This window comes from Amblyomma mixtum, chromosome 6 (assembly GCF_055824585.1).
Source record: "Amblyomma mixtum isolate Tamu chromosome 6, ASM5582458v1, whole genome shotgun sequence".
NCBI lineage: Eukaryota > Metazoa > Arthropoda > Arachnida > Ixodida > Ixodidae > Amblyomma > Amblyomma mixtum.
The window spans coordinates 87,838,266-87,857,750 of record NC_143017.1 but is presented as its reverse complement, the minus strand read 5'-3'; the positions used below and the strand labels follow the sequence as shown (position 1 = coordinate 87,857,750).

Genomic DNA, 19,485 nt, shown 5'->3' with positions numbered 1-19,485 from the left:
GAGCTAGTTTCGCCTTTGTTCACAAGGATATTTCTTCTCATTAAAAATGGTCAATTCTGTTGCGAGAACTCAGTAAGCCACATTTGGACGCACGAATCATATTTCAGCCTCCATGTATATCTCAGAAAAACAATAACATCTCGCAAGTAGTTTCATGCCTCGACATGGCTCTGTTAGTGCATTAACAGCTCATTTTTTCTCCTCTACGACTGCAAATTTCTTCCACCGGCGCACACGTGCACAGGGAAAGATGCAATAACGGGCATCGAACGAGCAACACTTCCGTTGCCGAGACTGTCTGCGGCCGTGTTTGCACAAAAAATGCGCATAACGCGGAAAACTTAACCAAGTACCCAGAACGCTCAGACACAACGCCCCAGCATACATCCGTTCCCTATATTTGTGCACGTAGAGCTATTTGCAAATTTAATGCCCGTGTAGGAGCAATTTTCTGGACTTCCTCGGTATATAAGCATTATTTCACATGATATTGTATGTATATAAACATACCCAACAATTCCGGACAAAACCTTTTTGAGCGAGAAAACATTTATGAACGCAATTTTATTATATAATGTAAGCTTTCACTATAAGAATCAATACACCGGCAGATCACCCCCAGATCAGCAAACGGTAGTCTAGAATTTTCTATTGTCATTTATGCTATCATAAAAAGCATTCCCCATTGGCTTTCTATAGAACTCTTGAATGTTCGATGTGATTGATGGAAACACTTTAAAAGGAATATTTTGCTACATATCAAAAGAATGGACCATTGACTTCAATATTTCCATAAGAGTATCTTACAATTTTCTAATTTTCAATTTTTTTTTCCCCCTGAGGATGTTGGGCATGATGTTACAATATGCATCTTCTATGTGCACAGGGTATGCAACTCACTTTAGTCACATTGCACCTCAACTCAATATTTACTTCCATCGAGCCTTACTATCAGTTAGATATTCCGGCTGCCTTCACTACTGCTGAAAACGCTGCCAATAACAGCCGCTAGACTGCCGCAGTTATCGAAGCGTTCTGTGCGCGAAAAACCCGTTTTCTTCGGGGTAGTGCAGCGATTTATAAGAGCCCCAGAGTGACGAGGCGTCACGGACGATATATATAAAGATATGTAAGAGGGAAAGAAATGGCCACGGGCTCGTTTCGCCATCGCGGAATTCGAGCCAGCGAAACTTCACATGTCAAAGCCCACTGATTACAGTCCCGCCTCCTTCCCTTCACTTCTCTCAGCTTCTGGTCCGATAACACGATCGGGCTAGCCACGTGAACTCTTCTGCGGTGTCGCCATTCGTATTCCGAGACGCACGCGGCAGTAGTTTTTTTTTTTTCTCGTTTTCAATTCTTTTTTGTACCCGAATACGCACACAGGAAAAGTAGAGATGGGCTCTGCTAACTTGGGGAAATATCTGAAATACTCCCACGGCCCGAGAGAGGGCGAAATTGGAGAGAAAGTGATACAGTTGAAGAATGTAGGGGACCGGGTCCGTCGGTGCCCCGCCGCCGTCGCCGCAGCGCGTGAGGGTCGCCGCCAAAAGAGATTATGCAACTCGAACGACTTTTATTACCCGTGATAGGTGAGTGCTTCGAATCTGCACTGCCCTTCGCGGACTGCCAGCTATCCTTCTTACCTGCGCTTCTTTTTTTTCAAGTCCCGCCTCTTGGTATAGGTCTGCACGCATGATTCCATGCTACTCTAAACTTTCTATAATAAGATGACGCAGACATATTTGTCCCGAATCACGGTCAAGCCATCTTCCAGTTCGATTAGTCGTCCGTGATCTCGAACGCTGGAAATACGCGCTTAGTGCTACAACAAGTAAAAAAGTTGAGGACTTAATCCCTTACTGCACCTCGTTTTGGGACTCCCTACAAGCGCCATAAATTAACGAGACAAGTATCGCAATAGTACACCAGGGATGAAGAGAAGAGGGACCGCAACTGGCCATATCGAATGATCGCAGAAAATAGCGAATAAGAAGACGACAACGCAGTGCACGAACGAAAGGGAAACGAAGACGTCGTTGCAAGGGATGCGAGAATACTTTTTACTGCGGATTCTATAAACGCACTCGCTCGCATTCAAAGCAGGTCGACTTGCACTGCGCACATTATGTGCATCGCAAAAGACCTATTATGAATCTCCTTAATATCGCGGCTGCGCTTCGACTACCGACGAGTCACAAATCATTCATAATTTATGTTCGCAGCATAACAATACGCGGGGCCATTCTGAATAGATACTAGTCGGCGATTATGCGGCGTTAACTGAGCTTGCCCCTTTGTAGAAGCGCACCCCGCCGTAATAAACTTTTAGGTGATTTAGAAGCGTATGAAGGAAACACAAAAGCCGTATTTAATCAGGCATTCTGAAAAGAAAACCGAGAAGTCATTGTTTCGTTAAGAGAAACATCGTGAAAATTTGAATTGAATCGTTTATTTGTATTCACTCACGCTTTCGTCAGTACGCCGGAGGGAGACGCAGGCCTGTTTTTTATCTATTGGCTTGCGTTAAGTCCAACCACAACTATCAGGGGGAAACGGCTGTTAGGGACCGATCACCACGTCTATATAAACACACACGCAGCAAGCCCGCGCGAACAAAGCTTGAAAAACGCGGCTCTAACTGCCAACTCGTATGGGCGGTGGCGGCGCCCAAGCGGCCCATCGCAATACGTCACAGTTCGAGAACCAGTGTGTGTGTGCGGTGCGGCCTGCGCTTATTATTACACATCGAGTGGCACGGCTCAACTCATGGGGCGCCCATCACCACTGGCTGCATCGACGACAGGAAGTCAAAAGAGGGCCGATGGTCTCGTAAACCGTTCGCAAATTTGCAAACGGCCCCATAAGCCATCTCCTCCGAACACTGAACTACCCATCCTGGCCACCACGCATATAGACACGGGTTTAAGAGCGGCTTTGGTGGTGACCCCTGACGACGCCTTACTTGCAGCGAGCGTTGCGCTACTCCCGTCTGTCGAAGCCGGCGGCAGTTTTCGATTGAAGGGCCCCCTTCGGCAGACCCTCACAATAGTCACCCACCCTCCCCTTCCTCGCCAGTCCGCGGCCCCCTCGAGGTTATACCCTCCCCCCGGTTCTACCCTCTGACTTCCCCGCCAAGGGCTCCCGCCTCTGCTGTGCTTCTGGTACAGCGGTTCCTGTGTGGCCCAGGTCGTCCACCGCACTGATGGTGCTCCCCCCCTCCGACGCACAAAGTGGCGGCGGTCTTTGGGTGAGACCGCCACTTTTCACAGTCCCGCGGCGTGGCACCATTCAGAAGAGAGACCGCCTCTCGGTCGGGTGTGTATATGTGTTTGCGAACGGCGGCGTTGAACCGCTCGCTGGAAAGGTCATGATGAAGATGGGGGACACTTCTTTGGGAGTTAACAAAGCCGGCTGTACTCAACGGGCGTTCACAAGCATGTGCAAACAGCGGCGCGAGAGGGCGTGACGTACTCGTTAGTGTTCACATCACTGCCTTTCTTTGTACAGCAGCGACAGAAGTGGGCCGCAGACCACACATGTGACTGAGAGGATACGTTTGGTCGCTACAGAACGGTACACAGCTTGATTTAGGGAAGGTTCCGAATTAAGGCCACCCCTGCAAAAGTTACAAGCTCCAACTTGCTCTCTACGGTACTCTATTTGCGGACGCCTGTAATACACCTCATGCATAGTTAGTTATAAAAGTACATAATCACAATCCGAGCTTTTCGTCTCCAGTTAGCCACGCTGTTTCTTCTATTCTACATAGTACCACAGGCAACTCTAACCAAACTCTTTTAAATGGTTACTGAAGGGTGCCTATAAATCGAAAGAGCTAAATCGGTTCCAGAGGGTCCAGCAGTGCACGTGCTTACAGTGATCGAAGAGGAACTCTACGAGACACCACTGTGACTTGCCTGTTTAAAGTACATGCGACTGCACTTTCACTAACTTTCGAATAGGCACAGAACACAGAGCCAACGTCTGCATTAACTTCGAAAACGGGAAACGAAAAGAAAGGAATAACAAAAGTACGGCGAGTTGAATAACCTGAACACGGAGATTTTTACGCACTGCTCTCAACACCCGACGTCAATGGCGAACAAAACAGCTGCGAGGAATGACAAAACGCTACGCTTATGGGTGTCCTGAAGTCGAAACGTGCAGAGATTGAAATCGCAGTATACGTGGAAGCCTTCGACATATTTATACGTAAACCGGAGCTCGTGAAAGTTATGAACGGAGTGATAAGCAAAACAGCCTCACACGTCACATGCGACTGAATGTACAGCAATAAGCCGCGCATGAAACGACGTCGGCCACGCGTAATTGACACGACAATTGAAAGACGTCGCCTTGGTATTGACGCGACGTCTCTGGACTAATAAATAGATCGTGTAATGAGAAGCAACGACTGGGTGTCTTCCTTGTGCAGTGTGAGCAAACGTGTGGAGCACACCAACCTGCGATGGCCATCCACGGGTAGAATGCATTGGTGGGCGCTTGCGCTACGGCAGCGGCGGCAGCGGTGGTGCTCTGGCAGCAGGAGGTCCAGGCGTCCGAGACCCTGGGCGCTGCGGCCGTCGCGTCGAAGGGCCGCATAGGGTCGGTGGCGCGAGACAGTGAGGTGGAGGGCCACGATGCGGCCATGTCCTTGACGGCGCTGCCGAAGCCATTCTGGTCCTTGACCAGGCACTCGGTCTTGAAGGCTCCGCTGGCGTCGCTCGGGTAGAGCTTGCAGGCGGCAGCGGCTGCGGCCGCGGCTGCCGATCCGGCGTCGTACGAGGCGGGTGCTGCGGCGCCGGCAGCAGCGGCGGCGTCGTGCGAAGACGCGGCGCGGGCCGCGACCGCGGCGGCGGCGGCGGCCGCAGCGGCCGTGGACTGCGGGTACGGCGGCACGAGCAGGCCCTGCGGGAACCGGTAGGCCTGTTCCGCCGCGCTGCCCCCCTGGCCGTTGTAGAAGCCGCTCTGCTCGAAGTACGAGTTCATCATCTGGCGGCCGCCCTCGCTGCGTCTTCCGACATGGGGGGAAATTGGGCAATTTGTCTTTTTTTACGCTCCTCGTCAAGGTGTTGGATTAAAATCGCCCATGGCCGGGCGCTCGCCGAGACTCCAGCTTTGCGCCCCCGGAAGGTTGGCCGCCGTGGCCAATCAGGGCGCCCCCACGCCCCTCGGCCGCCTCCTCGCCCTCGCGCGCCCGCCGCCGCGGACGCCTCCCCGCGGCAACGCGGCGCAACTCGCCGCCACCTGAGTGACAACGGCGTGCCCCCCACCCGCTCCCTTTGGCGGGCTTCCACGCGGCGCCCGACGCCGGCTGCTGCGTGCGAGTTTGCCGCCGCCGCCGTGGTTTTGCTTCTCTTTTCTTCCACTGCCGTGCACGCGCAACTGGCTCTCTCTTCGCGGGCCCACGCGGCTTCTTCTTCGCCGCAGAAGCCGGTGCGTGCGCGTCGACCTTGAAGCTGTGCTGCTGCTGCCTTCTTCGCGCCGCTTTGCGCGGTGATTTACTGCTGCTCGCTTCGCCGGCCTCTGATCAGTCACTGTTGGGCTTCATCTCGATGCCTCAAGATCCTTGCCCGGCTAAACGGCTCGGCGCCGAATTAAAGGTACCCGCAGCGACGCTGGGCGCACTACACTCTTGGTCGTGGTGTTCACGGAATGCTTCGGTATCGTATGTCCAACATCATGTACGAAATGCCGATACGCCTGATATTACAAGGACCCCATTTATTACTCCTCTGTGATGGTAATCTAATAAACAGAGAGCTTCTGGGCTGCTCATTCGGAACGTTTGGGATGGTAAGTACATCTCCGAGGGTCGAGCACAAATACGATAAAACATTCGTATTATACTGCAGGCCTCATTTCCTGATGGTGTTTTGTTTGCAGGAGCGCCTGAGATACTGTTTGTGAGGAGGCTGAATGAGCTTAGTTCAGGAGGAATCGCACGCTTTACTAAAGGACTCTACGAAGGCTGTGGGCAGATGTAGCGTAGCAGCCGAAGGAGCTCCCTGTACGACGCAACAATGAAGAAAAGAGTGCTGTAGAATCTCTCTTCAGCTGTGTCAGATGATAGCAAGAATAAAACGCACTCATTTCCAAATGAGTGCCTAATGAGGCTGAATGAGCTTAGTTCAGGAGGAATCGCATGCTTTACTAAAGGACTCTACGAAGGCTGTGGGCAGATGTAGCGTAACAGCCGAAGGAGCTCCCTGTACGGCGCAACATTGAAGAAAAGAGTGCTGTAGAATCTCTCTTCAGCTGTGTCAGATGAAAGCAAGAATAAAACGCACTCATTTCCAAATGAGTGCCTAATAGACCTAATAGTGCCTAATAGACCTTTGAAGTCTGAGGAATTGATTTAATAAAACCCCATAAGGTCACTGGATAATACACGCGTGAAGAAAAACGGCAATGACTAGCTTTAAACCGGGTCCTATTTTTTATGAGCAGAAGGGGAACACTGCGCATCATGATGGTATGCGACTTTGAGTGGAATAATCTCGCTTAGATATACATCTGGCTGGAAGCCACATTTACAAACTTCAAACAGAACATGCAACACTGCGGCTGTAAGTTCCAATAATGAGGTGGTGATAGCAGTTCGTGCACAAAACCGGTCCTCGACTTCACAGAAGACATGTGAATTGAGTGTAGTGCATGAAGCATCAAGGGAACGTACCACTGATGATCGTTACGGGCGATTGAACAGAACATTCACCAGGCTTCGAAAGGTGGGTCATTGTAGGCAGATATGATGTTCATCGGGGCCACCTGAGATTGAGCTGGTTTTCTGACTTTTAATGTTTTGTTTTGTTTTCAGAACTCGAATGAAGGAGGCAAATTTGCTTCCAAGTGAAAAAGTAGTGAAAGTTACCTAAATGCGGGAGAAGAACTGCAGGTTTTAATTTCATGAGATTGCACAGGTATCGGAATTGATATATAGAAAAGAGAAATACGTACGCAAGCGGTCAACCGTTTCATTTCGTTTCCTGAAGGAGACACGGACGATTTGTACGCTCTCATTGTTTACTACAGGCGCTTAAACTCACTTAACGGATGAACGAAATGCATTCATTTGAGCGGAAGCCTCTGGCAAGTACCCAACGGTGAAGAAGTAAAGCAAGCAGTTCATGGAAAAATAACTTTTGGCAATTGAATTTGCACAGAAAGTCACTTTATTTTCATAAACGATTTCCTTAATTAAAGCAGAAATACACTTAATATATGCACACCTTGACTGAAAATTTTATGCCTACAACTGTGTACACTGAAAATAGCGTCAAGCTGGGGAAGAGTCGCAGATAGTGTTGAGCTAATCAAAGAGGTAAAAAGAAGAAGCAGCGTGCACGGAATTACCGATCATGGTGCACATTACAGATCTATACCGTTAAAAAAAGCAATGGTTGACTGGTTGGTTCTGAAACATATCTTACAACTAATAATATGTTGCACTAATTGTACAATGTAGCACAAAAGTTCATATACATTTATGGTACTGATGAAGGGCACCTTGGAAAGCTTCATTATGAATTAAAAAAGAAATAGAAGCTCCTTTGTGCAGACACAGTTGTTATGGAGGCTGGCCTTGCTTAGAATGCAAACTGTTGTAATGTGAATGGCACTTCCTTCTGTATTTCGTCGCAGATTCACATGCAACACGAAGTCTGGCCTAATCTTATATTTGACGAGCAGCAGATATGCAGCAAGGTTTCTTTGCTAACGTAAATGCAAGTGGTTTAAATAGGCTGTATACATGCGTTAACCAAGCGCCATACAGTGTCCTTTCCTCAGTTGTGTGTCTGAAACAACAAGAGTTCGCAGGTATACTTTGTCAGAGAGCTTGTTTTTCCCTCTCGTCATAGTAGTTTTAAAGCAGAGGAACAAAGAAATTATGTTAATTTTCGTTGTTACGCCTTTTTACTTTTGACTAAGTTTTATGCCTAGAGGTCCCATTATTATTCAGCTTCTAGCACAGCGCTTTACTTGGGCTTAATAAAAAATTGTTATGAAGTAGAATTTTCCATCTTGGCTGTGGTCAGCGCTATGCAACCGAATGCTTCGCTTTGAAAAAAAAAAAATGCTCTGCACTCCGTACGCCACAGCCTGAACTCGATAAAGGTATGCCCACTTCAGTGTTTCGGTTTCGGTTTTTTGGGACTAGGTAGTTGCCTATGGTGTTTGACGTACTATTGAGGTAATCTGGACAAACATAGTAGTGCATGAAAACAGGCTGCAGACCGATTCGTGCTGGATGTGATTCAAGTAATTTGCCGCGCCATTTCGCAGCTACTATGACTCTATATCTGTAAGTATAGCGATGATGATGAGCTAGTACACAAAGGCTTAGGCGTCTTGGTAAAATATACTTTAGAGGCTTTCCTTTAATGCATTGAAACAAGGAAATGCAAAAGCTGGACCCATTTTATTGCGTGTAAAGGCCTGGAAATGATAGGCCATGATTTTATTATCTCCCATTTCTGTTTTTTTTTATTAAACTTATGGTTATCGCGTCCTATTTGTTTAATATTTTCACTTTAACAGCCTGTGTATCGTTGTAGCCTGTTTATATGGGGGCACAGCTTATATTCACAGCTTTTAGGGTGAAGTTTCGTCATCCTGAATCCAAATCTAAGCAATGAGTGGTATAGCCGACAGGGCGTAATTTAGTTTCTCGTTTTTAAACCGATCGAAATCCGTCACCGAATCTGAACTTCCCCCCTGAAGACCTGCATTTTTTTGTACAATCCTGGAATTTTGTTTACTGTCTTATTTAGCTTCTTTGCCAGTCATGAAACCAAAAGATTAATAAGATACCACGCGCATGCGCGGGGGCCGAATAATGGGACAAGGCATAGCGAACAATTTGATTAACCGGAGCATAACTGAAGCGTAGGGGAGCAATAAGAGTGCATGAAATAAATGTTTTGAAGCAGTCTTTTTAAAGCTGCTCGAAACTCAAGCACAGATCTGTATATTGTTTCTTCTAATTTGTCCTGAGTGCCCCGGTAAGCCTTCTAGCCTGCAATGGTAAGCCTTCTAGGCTGGGAAAGAAAATCTGTGCCCCATCTTCACAAAGGCCGCTGGTTTGCAGGTGCCAGTGCAATGCATTTTAAATTAATATTCCTAATTATATTTACAGCAAATTTAAATGCCATTGCAGCGGTCAATATGGCCAGTGAAAGCTGTCATAGCATTTCTCTCTTAGCGGTTTTCAGGCCCCGCTCTCTGATTGTGACAGCACGCAGTCTTCTAGAGATGAGATGACAATCTTCTCACTTCATTTCCTTTCAAACGATTGCCAAAGCAATGGACGCACAAAGAGGGCCTAAAAAAGGTTCGCGAAACCTTTCACTTTATACCAAACTAAGCCTAATTTAGGTTTTAGAAAAGAAAAATAGCAGCCCCATGCCTAACAAAACATTTTCGACGCTAGTAAGAAATTAGTCCAACGTCACAGGTGTGCACGCGATTTTTTAAAGGCGGATCCTTGGTGGAGATGGCATCCTTACTATTTTGGAGCAATCGCCACTCTTTCGAAGCGCGCACCGTTCAACGTCGAACTTTGAAAACCAGCATACAACTTCTCCGTATCGCTAAGTGAGTCAGTGGGAGAAAGGCTTGATGTCAATTAATTAAGCGTTGACTATATGATTTTCGAGCTCTTAAGCTTGTGCTGGCGAGCTGTACCCCCCCTCTACTATATTCCCATGGTAGGCCCCATGGCACCAAGGTGCAAATGACTACTCTCAAAACCACTTGTTTGAAATAGCGTCCCGATCAGGATGACAGCTCTTATTTGCTCATCAAAAACTAGAGAACTGCACGTGACGTCCGAAGGCTGTGGATTCGTATTCCAAGGGCAGAATGGGGTTGTAATCTAGTTTCAATTCCATCTCTACATATTACCAAATCATTTTCGCTTATAACGGAAGACACCACAAGAAAGTAACACTGCTTGGTGCTTTCCATGTGCCACTGAATGCTGGCTGTTTTGGTACAAGAGCCAATTAAAATATGGAATCGTAATTAGTATAATTATGGGGCGTGTACCGAAGCTCACGGGTGGTTTAGCGAGAAATTGTTATAGAGGGCCGGTTGTCGTCGTTACATGAAATAAATTAGCTACATGAAAAGTATTGGAAGTGACCTATAACGACTGCACAGTTACAATAGCCCTTCATAAAGTCAGCAATAAAATTCAAATAAGGAAGGGTGTCAGGCAGGGAGACACGATCTCGATGATGCTATTCACCGCCTGTTTACGGGATGTGTTCCGAGGCCTGGATTGGGAAAAGTTGGATTAGAGTTAACGGAGAATACCTAAGCAGTTTGCGATTCGCTGATGAACATTGCCTTGCTAAATCATTCAGGAGATGAACTGCAAATCATGATCAGTGAGTTAAACAGGCATAGAACAACGGAGGGTCTTAGAGTAAACATGCCGAAAACCAAAGTAATGTTCAACAGTTTCGCAAAGGAACAGCAGTTCACAATCGGTAGTGAGGTGCTGGAAGCGGTAAGGGAATACGTCTACTTAGGGCAGGTAGTAACCGCTGATCCGGATCACGAGAGGGAAATAGCTAGAAGAATACAAATGGGATGGTGCGCATATGACAGGTTCTATCAGATCATGAATGGCAATGAACCAATATCCCTCAAGAGAAAAGCATACAACTGCTGTATATTGCCGGTACTCACCCATGGGGCAGTAAAATGGAGGCTAACGAAAATGATTCAGCTTAAGTAAAGGACAACGCAGCGAGCTATGGAAATCAGAATGATAGGTATAACGTTAAGAGATCGGAAGAGGGCGGAGTGGGTGGGGAACAGACGCGAGTTAAGGACATCCTAGTCGAAATCAAGAGGAAGAAGTGGGCTTAGGCTGGGCATGTAATTTGAAGGCAGGATAACCGCTGGTCCTAAAGGGTAACGGAGTGGATTCCAAGAGAAGACAAGCGTAGTAGAGGGCGATAGGAAGTTAGGTGGACGGATGAGATTAAGAAGTTTGCGAGGATACGGTAGCCGCAGCTGGCAAAGGACAGAGACAAATGGAGAGATATGGGAGAGGCCTTTGCCCTGCAGTGGGCGTAGTCAGGCTGATGACGCTGATGACATGAAAAGTAGGTGCATGTTTAATACGAAACGAAGAGCTGCTTCATGTATAAAGGACTGACAACCTTCCATTGCATTCCCTCTCCTTTCCTGCTGCTTGCTTCGAAAGCACTTGTGGGTGCTGAATTTTGGTTTAGTTTTATGGGGTTTAACGTCCCAAAACGACTCGGGTTATGAGGAACGCCGTTGTGGAGGGATCCGGATAATTTCCACAAGCCGGGGTTCTTTAACGTGCGCTGAAATCGCACAGTACACGGGCCTCTAGCAGTTGGCCCCCAACGAAATGCGACCACAGCAGCCGGGATTGAACCTGCGTCTTTCGGATCAGCAGGCGAACACCATAACCACTGAGCCATCGCGGCTGCGGTAACGTAACGAGTTTTGTCACATTGTATGTAACAAAGATTCCGGTTTTGAATGTTAGGTATTTCAGGCAGTGCAACGTTTCTGCACGAGTAAGATGTAGTCAACGAAGCTTTATTCGTCTGAAAGAACGTTTAATTTTTAAGTAACACGAGGCAGCTTGAAAATGGTTTGGTTGGTTTATGGGGTTTAACGTCCCAAAGCGACTAAGGCTATGAGAGACGCCGTAGTGGAGGGCTCCGGAAATTTCGACCACCTGGGGTTCTTTAACGTGCACTGACATCGCACAGTACACGGGCCTCTAGAATTTCTCCTCCAAAGAAATTCTAGCCGCCGCGGCCGGGATCGAACCCGGGTCTTTTGGGTCAGCAGCCGAGCACCATAGCCGCTGAGCCACCGCGGCGGCACAGCTTGAAAATGCACTGGCCTTTTCTAGCAACTGTGGATTTGCCGTATAGACGTGCTAATAAATATTTTGTTGTTTATTTCAATATACACGTCACGATGCTTCTCACAGAGCAGGCAGATCCAAGCGCGACCGCAAAAAGGCAGAAATGGTAAAAGGAAAGCAATAGAACAGTTGCAGGGTCGAAACCAATCGGAAACGCTAAGAGCAGCGGTTCACGCTTGGAAGGTTTCCGGTTCGTTTAGTTCAGCGAAGACTGGCAGAAATAATGGTGTATGACATCTAGGGAAGCCTGCTGCGAAGAGAAAGGGGATAAAATAGGGCCAAGAAAGAGCACGGGTGCGGGTTGCGCGGTTGCGTGGCTGCGTTTAGTGGGGGTTGCGTGCAATGCTCAGTACGAATAAAAGAGTTAACATCCACGTCTTTGTTTATTATTTATCTGTTGGTGAACTTTTCTGTCACTTTTTGTCAAATTAGCCGTGACACACAGAGTTTCTATTACAAAGTCCCCATGAAAGCAGCCAGAGAGTACGAATGAGCATCACCTGCGTAAATCGACATCACCTCTGCAGACGCTTCGATTTTTCTGCTATGGCAACAATGCCAGAGTTAACTGAGAACTGCAAAATGTGAAAAAATGACGCAGCGTACCAAAATTCATTTGTCTTCAGTTCCCACAAACATTTTTTATGCAAAAACATTTATCGCGCTTGTAAGCTCCGTATACGTAGACCACACTCAATACCCGTAACACATTTTTTTTTCTACAGCCACCAACAGCAATGCATGCGCCGCTTTACAGAATGCCAAACGCAGCGCTCAGTTTGTTATCAAACCTGCATCTAGTGCGTCAAACCTGGATCCCAAATTTCGAAATAAGATGAGGAAGCTCGCAAACATTTATTTTTTATTTATTTATTCATACTGTTAACCCTCTGTATGGGGGTCATACAGGGAGGGAAACATATACAGATACAAGTGCAATTCTCTTCCCTAAGAAACACTCAAATACACAGAATTACAAATTTGCACTGCAATCTTCCAGGAACGTGTTCACACCTATCACAAATTTGTCTACATCTGTTTGGTCCACAACGTCACTTGGTAGTTGATTCCAAATTTCTACAGCATCGGGAAAAAAGAAGTAGCGATAGACATCAGTACGTGTAATAATAGGTTGTAATACCTTACTGTGATTTTTCCGTGGGCAACGCTTCAGGGGAGGTGTAACATAGTGTTGTTTATTAACTTTGACTTTATCATTCATTATCAGAAAAAAAAAGTTTCAATTTCTGCTTTGTTCTTCTTATTTCTAGTGATTCTAACTGACACTGTTTTAGCACTGATGTGACTGAATCAGTGCGGCGGTATTTAGAGCATATAAAACGTGTTGACATCCTTTGCAATCTTTCCAGTTTTCGTTTTAAACCCTTTTGATGGGGACTCCACACTGCACTTGCGTACTCTATGATTGGCCGCACGAACGTCTTGTACGCAATCAATTTAATTTCTTTAGTCGCATTCGGCAACTTCCTCCTCAGGAAACATCGCGTCATCAAGTAGAAACCATGCACACGGTTGTTTGCAGATCTCTGGACGGAGCAGTCCAGCTTTCCTAAAAACAGGCTGTGTTCGAGGCGAAGGAAACTATGGCAGAAAAATTTACGGGCGCTGCAATTCCTCTCTCGCACTACCAACGAGGCGTATTCGATGCTTCATGGTCCTCCTCACACATGAGCATCTGCTGGAAAAAGACACACGACACGGGCATTGTCTCTGATTGTCTTGTCTGTGTAGTGTTTTTAAATGCACTGAATGCCCCACACATACCTGTTGGATTGGAAAGGGCGTGAGCGCTGTGATGAAGAAAAACAAGCGGGGTATCCCAGCCTGCTCCTTTCATCTTCGAAAGCATAATTCCTTACATTCACGCAGCTTCCCCCTTCCTCGTCTTACGCCATATACAAATAGTCGGTGGCCACAGTCCGAGCCCTCTAATCTCACATCCTCTGCGAGGACCTCCACGATGAACTTTCTATTGCCATCCTCTCCCTTCTACCTGCTATAGAAGCCGGTAAGTGCATGGATACCTGGATACATTGGGATTACAGGCAATGGGCAGGTAGTACATCAGCTGACCCACGATACTCTACACGGGGCACCTGTGATCTCCTGCTGAACTATACCCAGCTTTGAAGAAGCCCTCCTCTACGAGAAACAAATCATTACACAGTATTCACATGTGAGTGAATCCTTCCAGAAACTTCGCTCCCCAAACCCGAATCTTTGTTATATCACACTCACTATTCACTACACCCAGATTATTCCCCTCTCGGGAGCGCTCCGACCCCTGTCGTCCAAACTGCTCCAGCACTTACGCCAACTTAGAACACTGCCTATATTCCATTGCGTCATCACCGGGAAATCTTCCTACTTCGATCCCTAAACACCGACCGTTAACATGGCGTGCCTGGATGGGGTCGGTGCAGCTATAGCTGCTCAACACTCCGGGTACGACTGGCCGAGAAGCTGCTGAGCGCATAATTTGTAGCTAAAAAAAATGTTACTCATTATCTGTCTCTCATACCCTGCACTTTCTGCATGATTGTGCTTGAGCAGTTTAGCTACTCCAACTGCCGGGACGAATCGAGGCTTCTTCACTGATCTGCAATCAAGTCTGCTTGTATTAGCTACGGCCATTTCCTAATCCCATCTAGGCAGCTCACTTGACAACCTTTCTGCCTCCACTGAAAAAAAAAATGCCCCAACACTAAAAGCAGAAAACAGCCCGTACTTACAAATGAAAGGCAGTGCAATATCGACTGCTATTTTTTTTTTTTTTTTTGCATACAGAAAGGCGTTACAGGTCTGTTGGAAGGCTCAGCGTCTCAATGTAATCGCCCTGGAAGCAGCGCTTTTGCCACCTGTGAGAGAGTCTGGCTATGTCCTCCTGGAACCAGCCCCCTGCAGTCCTGCACACCCATGTTCACGCAATACTGACCAAACAGGGGTTTCTATAAGGTTCCGAAAAGATGGTAATCACACGAGGCCAGGCCGGTAAAGTACGGTGGATGCGGCCACATATATACGGAAGTCCATTTTGGTGCGTGCCTAGGTTGTTTCGCGAATAGTGTAGGGGCTAATGTTGTCGCCGGGTAATTTGGTGATCGGGTAATCCGGGTAAAGTGAGTGGTGCCTTCCATGACCAAAAACAATGTGGCCTTATGCTGCGGGCCGATGATGCCGTCCGGTATTTCTTCGGCAGATAACTCCATGCGTGTTTCCACCGCATAGACTGCTGATTCGTCTCGGGCTCATGGTAGTGGAGCGATGACTCTTCGCCAGTCACGACTCGTTGCAAGAAATCCTACTGATCTTGGTTATGCCACTTCCCGAGACGTCCACGCACTGGTCCTGAAGCCACGGTAAGCATTTCAGGGGACCAACTTAGGAGACAGCCCTCCCATTTTCACGTGTTCATGCACAATGCTCTGAAGTGTCACACGGGCAAGTCGCGTGAAGGCCTCCATTTCTGAGAATATAAGGCGCCTGTTCTCCATATAATAATGGCTTCCACCCGAGCGATGTTGTTGGCGATCGTTATCACAGTCGGTGGCCGTCTAGGTCTGGTCCCATTTGCTGTTGGCGTGCGGCGTGCTTTCCAACCTTCCACACAGTAGAAGTCCGTTTTTAGATATGCTGCCTGCTCGCCACACACTGCCACAAGAAACCGGTGAGTCTTCACCGAGCTCGCACCCTCCTTCCATAAGACCCATGTCATCCAGCGCTGTCTTTGTCGGTCAATCTGCATGCTGTCCGCTCGGCTACTGACAAGCGCTGGAACAAAAAAGTGAGCTGGCAACGACAAAATGAATGCTTGCGGCTCGTACTGTCGCCTGATGGGGGAACACAGCCCCATTCCTACTGACACGCGCGACGAGTGATAAGGCGCTACATGCGGCGCGGGAGATACAAAAGTGGGAATGAATACGCAACGGCCTCGTATATAATGAAAACAAAAGCAATGTTCTCCAGTGTGACAAAGAAACAACAGCTTACTACAAACAGCCAAATGTTGGACGTGGCGGCGTAGGGCAGGTAGTGACCGCCGATCCGGATTACCAGAGTGAAACAAAAATGAGACTAAGAATGGGGTGTAGTGCACTTAGCAGATACTGTCAAGTCATAAATAGCCCATTACCAATACCTGACACTGAAAGAACAACTTTGCGAGCTTGTCTTCAAACTGCGGTGGCTGCATTTTAGCGGAAACGAAAGGACACAATATACCGCAATTAGCATTAAAATCAGTAGTTATTTCCTAGTGCCATATTTCACATTCCATGCAGCAGCCCGTCTTCTCCCCTTCTCCACTCCTGATTGTTTTTTTTTTTTTTTGCCTTCACGTCATTACTCACTCCACCTTTAATAGCACCGTGACGTCATCGACGATAGTGACCCGTAGTGCTAGCACAAAAGAATGAACGGGGAAAATAATCATTACGAAATTGCATCCTAGGTCGTCCACATTAATGCTGTGCTCTAGACGAAGTGCCTCATCAAAGCACGATCGTAGTTAAGTAGACACATGAAAAAAAAAAAAAGATGAATCTAAATTGTAAAGAACAAACACTACCACCATGAGGAAGCAGCTAGAACATTAAGGGTGCACAAAATGGCGCGGATATGAACACTGAGAGAGCGCATAATCTCAGACAAAAATGGTGCCCATTCTACAATTCACAGCAAACGCGAAAACAAACAAAAAAGTGAATATCAAGAAAGAAACATTTCCAACGTTTCTAAAAGGGGCAGGCGTTCGCCTTCTGAACCAGCATTGAAATCGGAAGCCGTTGCCGAAGTGTCAGGGCCGTTATATTACCGTCCTTCGCCGTTCCATTCCAGCTCTCACGGTTTTCTGCAGGCAGTATCGTCTCTTTTTTTTTTTTACTCTGACACTTGTATTTTTTGTTTTCTTTTAACAGTTTGCGTACTCTCATACGCTGCCCTTTTCTGCGCTCGCTCATGCTGCTGCTACTGCCAGGAAGGGGGCGCGGGCGCCAAGATGAGGCCATTAATGCGACACCGGTCCCGATGAGCAATGAAAGTGACTTAAAGTGCCGTGTTTTATGGCCTGCCACATCGGCGGTTATTACAAGCCAGTTCCGGAGCCCCGCTGCGCCCCCCGCAGACCACTTCGCCTTCTTTCCCTTCTTTTATTTTCCTTTCTTTGTTGTTGTTTCTGACCGGCAACACTGCACCGTGCCTGCGTCATGCGTGCGTGTATTGTATATATACAGAGTGCGTACACACAAACACATTTTAGTTTCGCGCGAAAACGGGCGCGCGCCTATCAGCGGACGCGCCTGGAGTATGCAGAGCGTACACATACGCACACGTGTATAGCGATGCCACGCAATATGGCTCTTTACGGGGCCCTTATTGTTTTATCAGGTCACGACAGTTTTACGTCCTTTAAGAGGAGTGCGCCCGGATTTTTGGCAGCACTGCTGGCTGCAGCGGGGACTTAAGTGTCCTGTGTGCTTCAGGACGTTGTTAGCTGGGCAATCTTCTTTCTTTATTTCCTTCCTCCTTTCCTTCCTTCTTTCTTCCCTTCTTTCTTTCCTACTTTCATTCCTTCTTTCTTTCCTTTCTTCCTTCCGATTCTTCCCTTCTTTCCATCTTTCCTTCCTTCCTTCTTTCCTCCCTTCTTTCCGTCCTTCTTTCCTTATTCTTTCTTTCTCTCTTTCTCTCTTTCTTACTATCTTTCGTTTTTCATTCTTTCTGTCTTTCTTTCTTTCTCTCATCCCTTCTTACTTTCTTTCTTTCTTTCTTTCCATCATTCTCTCTTTTCCTTTCTTAGTTTCATTTCTTTCTTAAGATTGGCGCCTTCAGTTTGGTAAGGGATGAAGGCGCCGCTTGCTTCACGGTATTTCTATTAATGTGGCCGCCGCGGTGGCTCAGTGGTTATAGTGCTTGGCTGGTGACCCGAAAGACGCGGGCTCGATCCCGGCCGCGGCGGTTGAACTTCCTTGGCGGAGAAATTCTAGAGGCCCGTGTACTGTGCGATGTCAGTGCACGTTAAAGAACCCCAGGTGGTCGAAATTTCCGGAGCCCTTCACTACGGTGTCTCTCATAGCCTGAGTCGCTTTGGGACGTTGAACCCCATAAACCAAACCATTTCTATTAATGTCTACCAGGATGTCGAACATAAATGTTTTTCTCTCCGTCTTAGCGAAAATTATTTTTCGCTGAAGGTCCGGGATGAAAAATTAACTATTTATTTTATTTTATCTACACAGGTTCCTAGAGCACCCTGCTGGGCATTATTGTCGGGGAAATGAATGAAACATGAGGGTTTGGTTTGGTTTATTGAGGATTGACGTCCCAAAGCGACTCAGGCAATGAGGGACGCCGTAGTGAAGGACTCCGGAAATTTCGACCACCTGGGGTCCTTTAACGTGCACTGACATCGCACAGTACACTGGCCTCTAGAATTTCGCCTCCATTGAAATTCAGCCGCCGCGGTCGGGATCGAACCCGGGTCTTTCGGGTCAGCAGCCGAGCGCTGTAACCACTGAGCCACCGCGGCGGGGCAAACATGACGGAATACAGATATTCGGTGTACTGTACAAAATGAATACATTACGCAAATGAAACATGAACACTGCAGAACTGCAGTGATAACACTATGACGATAAGTACAGATCATACAAAGTAGATATATAGTAAAGTTGGGAAAGAATGCAACAATTAAGTTATGTGAAGATCTAAAAATGTGGTCATGTAATGATGGGAAAATGGACGGACAAGGAGCACTGACAACTGAATGTGGCAGACAGTTCCAGTTGTGCATAGTGCGGGGGAAAAAAGTAAATTTGAAAACATTTATTCGGCAGCTCTTATTTTCATACTGTTGTCCACGCGGATGGACACGTAAGCAGGCTCCTTTAGGTAGGTTACATATTAATTCCAGTTTTATTTTTATAATGTTAAAAAACGATGCTAGTCGTAAATACTTACGCCTATCAGAGAGCAAGGGCCACTCCAGTCGTTTCTGATTATTAGATGAGCGGTTCGTTAAGTCATTAGCGCCCGTTACAAATCGAGCTGTACGCTTCTGTATTCGTTCCAGCATATCTACATTCTTTTTTGTTTCCAAGTCCCGTATCACGCACCCATACTCTCGAAAGTGTCTGGGGTGTTATTATTTAATATAATCATATGCTTACTAATGCAAGATTAGTCAAGGTTAATAGGAAGCAAGGACAGCGGTTGTGAGAAAGCATGCAGCTTATTTCGCGTCCCAGAGCTCGCCAGGGTACAACGTAATAAAGATGCGCCTCCTCAACCCCTTCACCGCCAACTCTTGTCGAAACAATACAAATATGCAAAAAAGAATTTGCAGCTGTCATCATCATCACGCACCCTTCACTAAACTTATACCCAACATCATCTCTTCCCCCCTCTCTTTCCCCCCCCCCCCCCGCCCACACACACACTGACCCCCTCCCCCCCGCTCGCCCATTTTTGTTTTAATTGCAGTTTCTCAGTAGTATGAACGATTACTAATCACCCCATCGATTAATTCTCTCCTTCAC

The 19,485-nt window shown here is 47.1% G+C and overlaps 1 protein-coding gene across 1 annotated transcript in view; it reads right to left on the bottom strand.

Moving 5' to 3' along the window:
• LOC149339614 (homeotic protein ultrabithorax-like) overlaps positions 1-5,058 on the bottom strand; it is a 107,041-nt gene extending 101,983 nt beyond the window's left edge. The window contains exon 1 of the mRNA XM_089548319.1: positions 4,467-5,058. Coding sequence (XP_089404445.1) covers positions 4,467-4,995 — 529 coding nt within the window. The 5' untranslated portion in view covers positions 4,996-5,058. The remainder of the gene's footprint in view (positions 1-4,466) is intronic.
• Between the last annotated feature and the right edge of the window lie 14,427 nt (positions 5,059-19,485).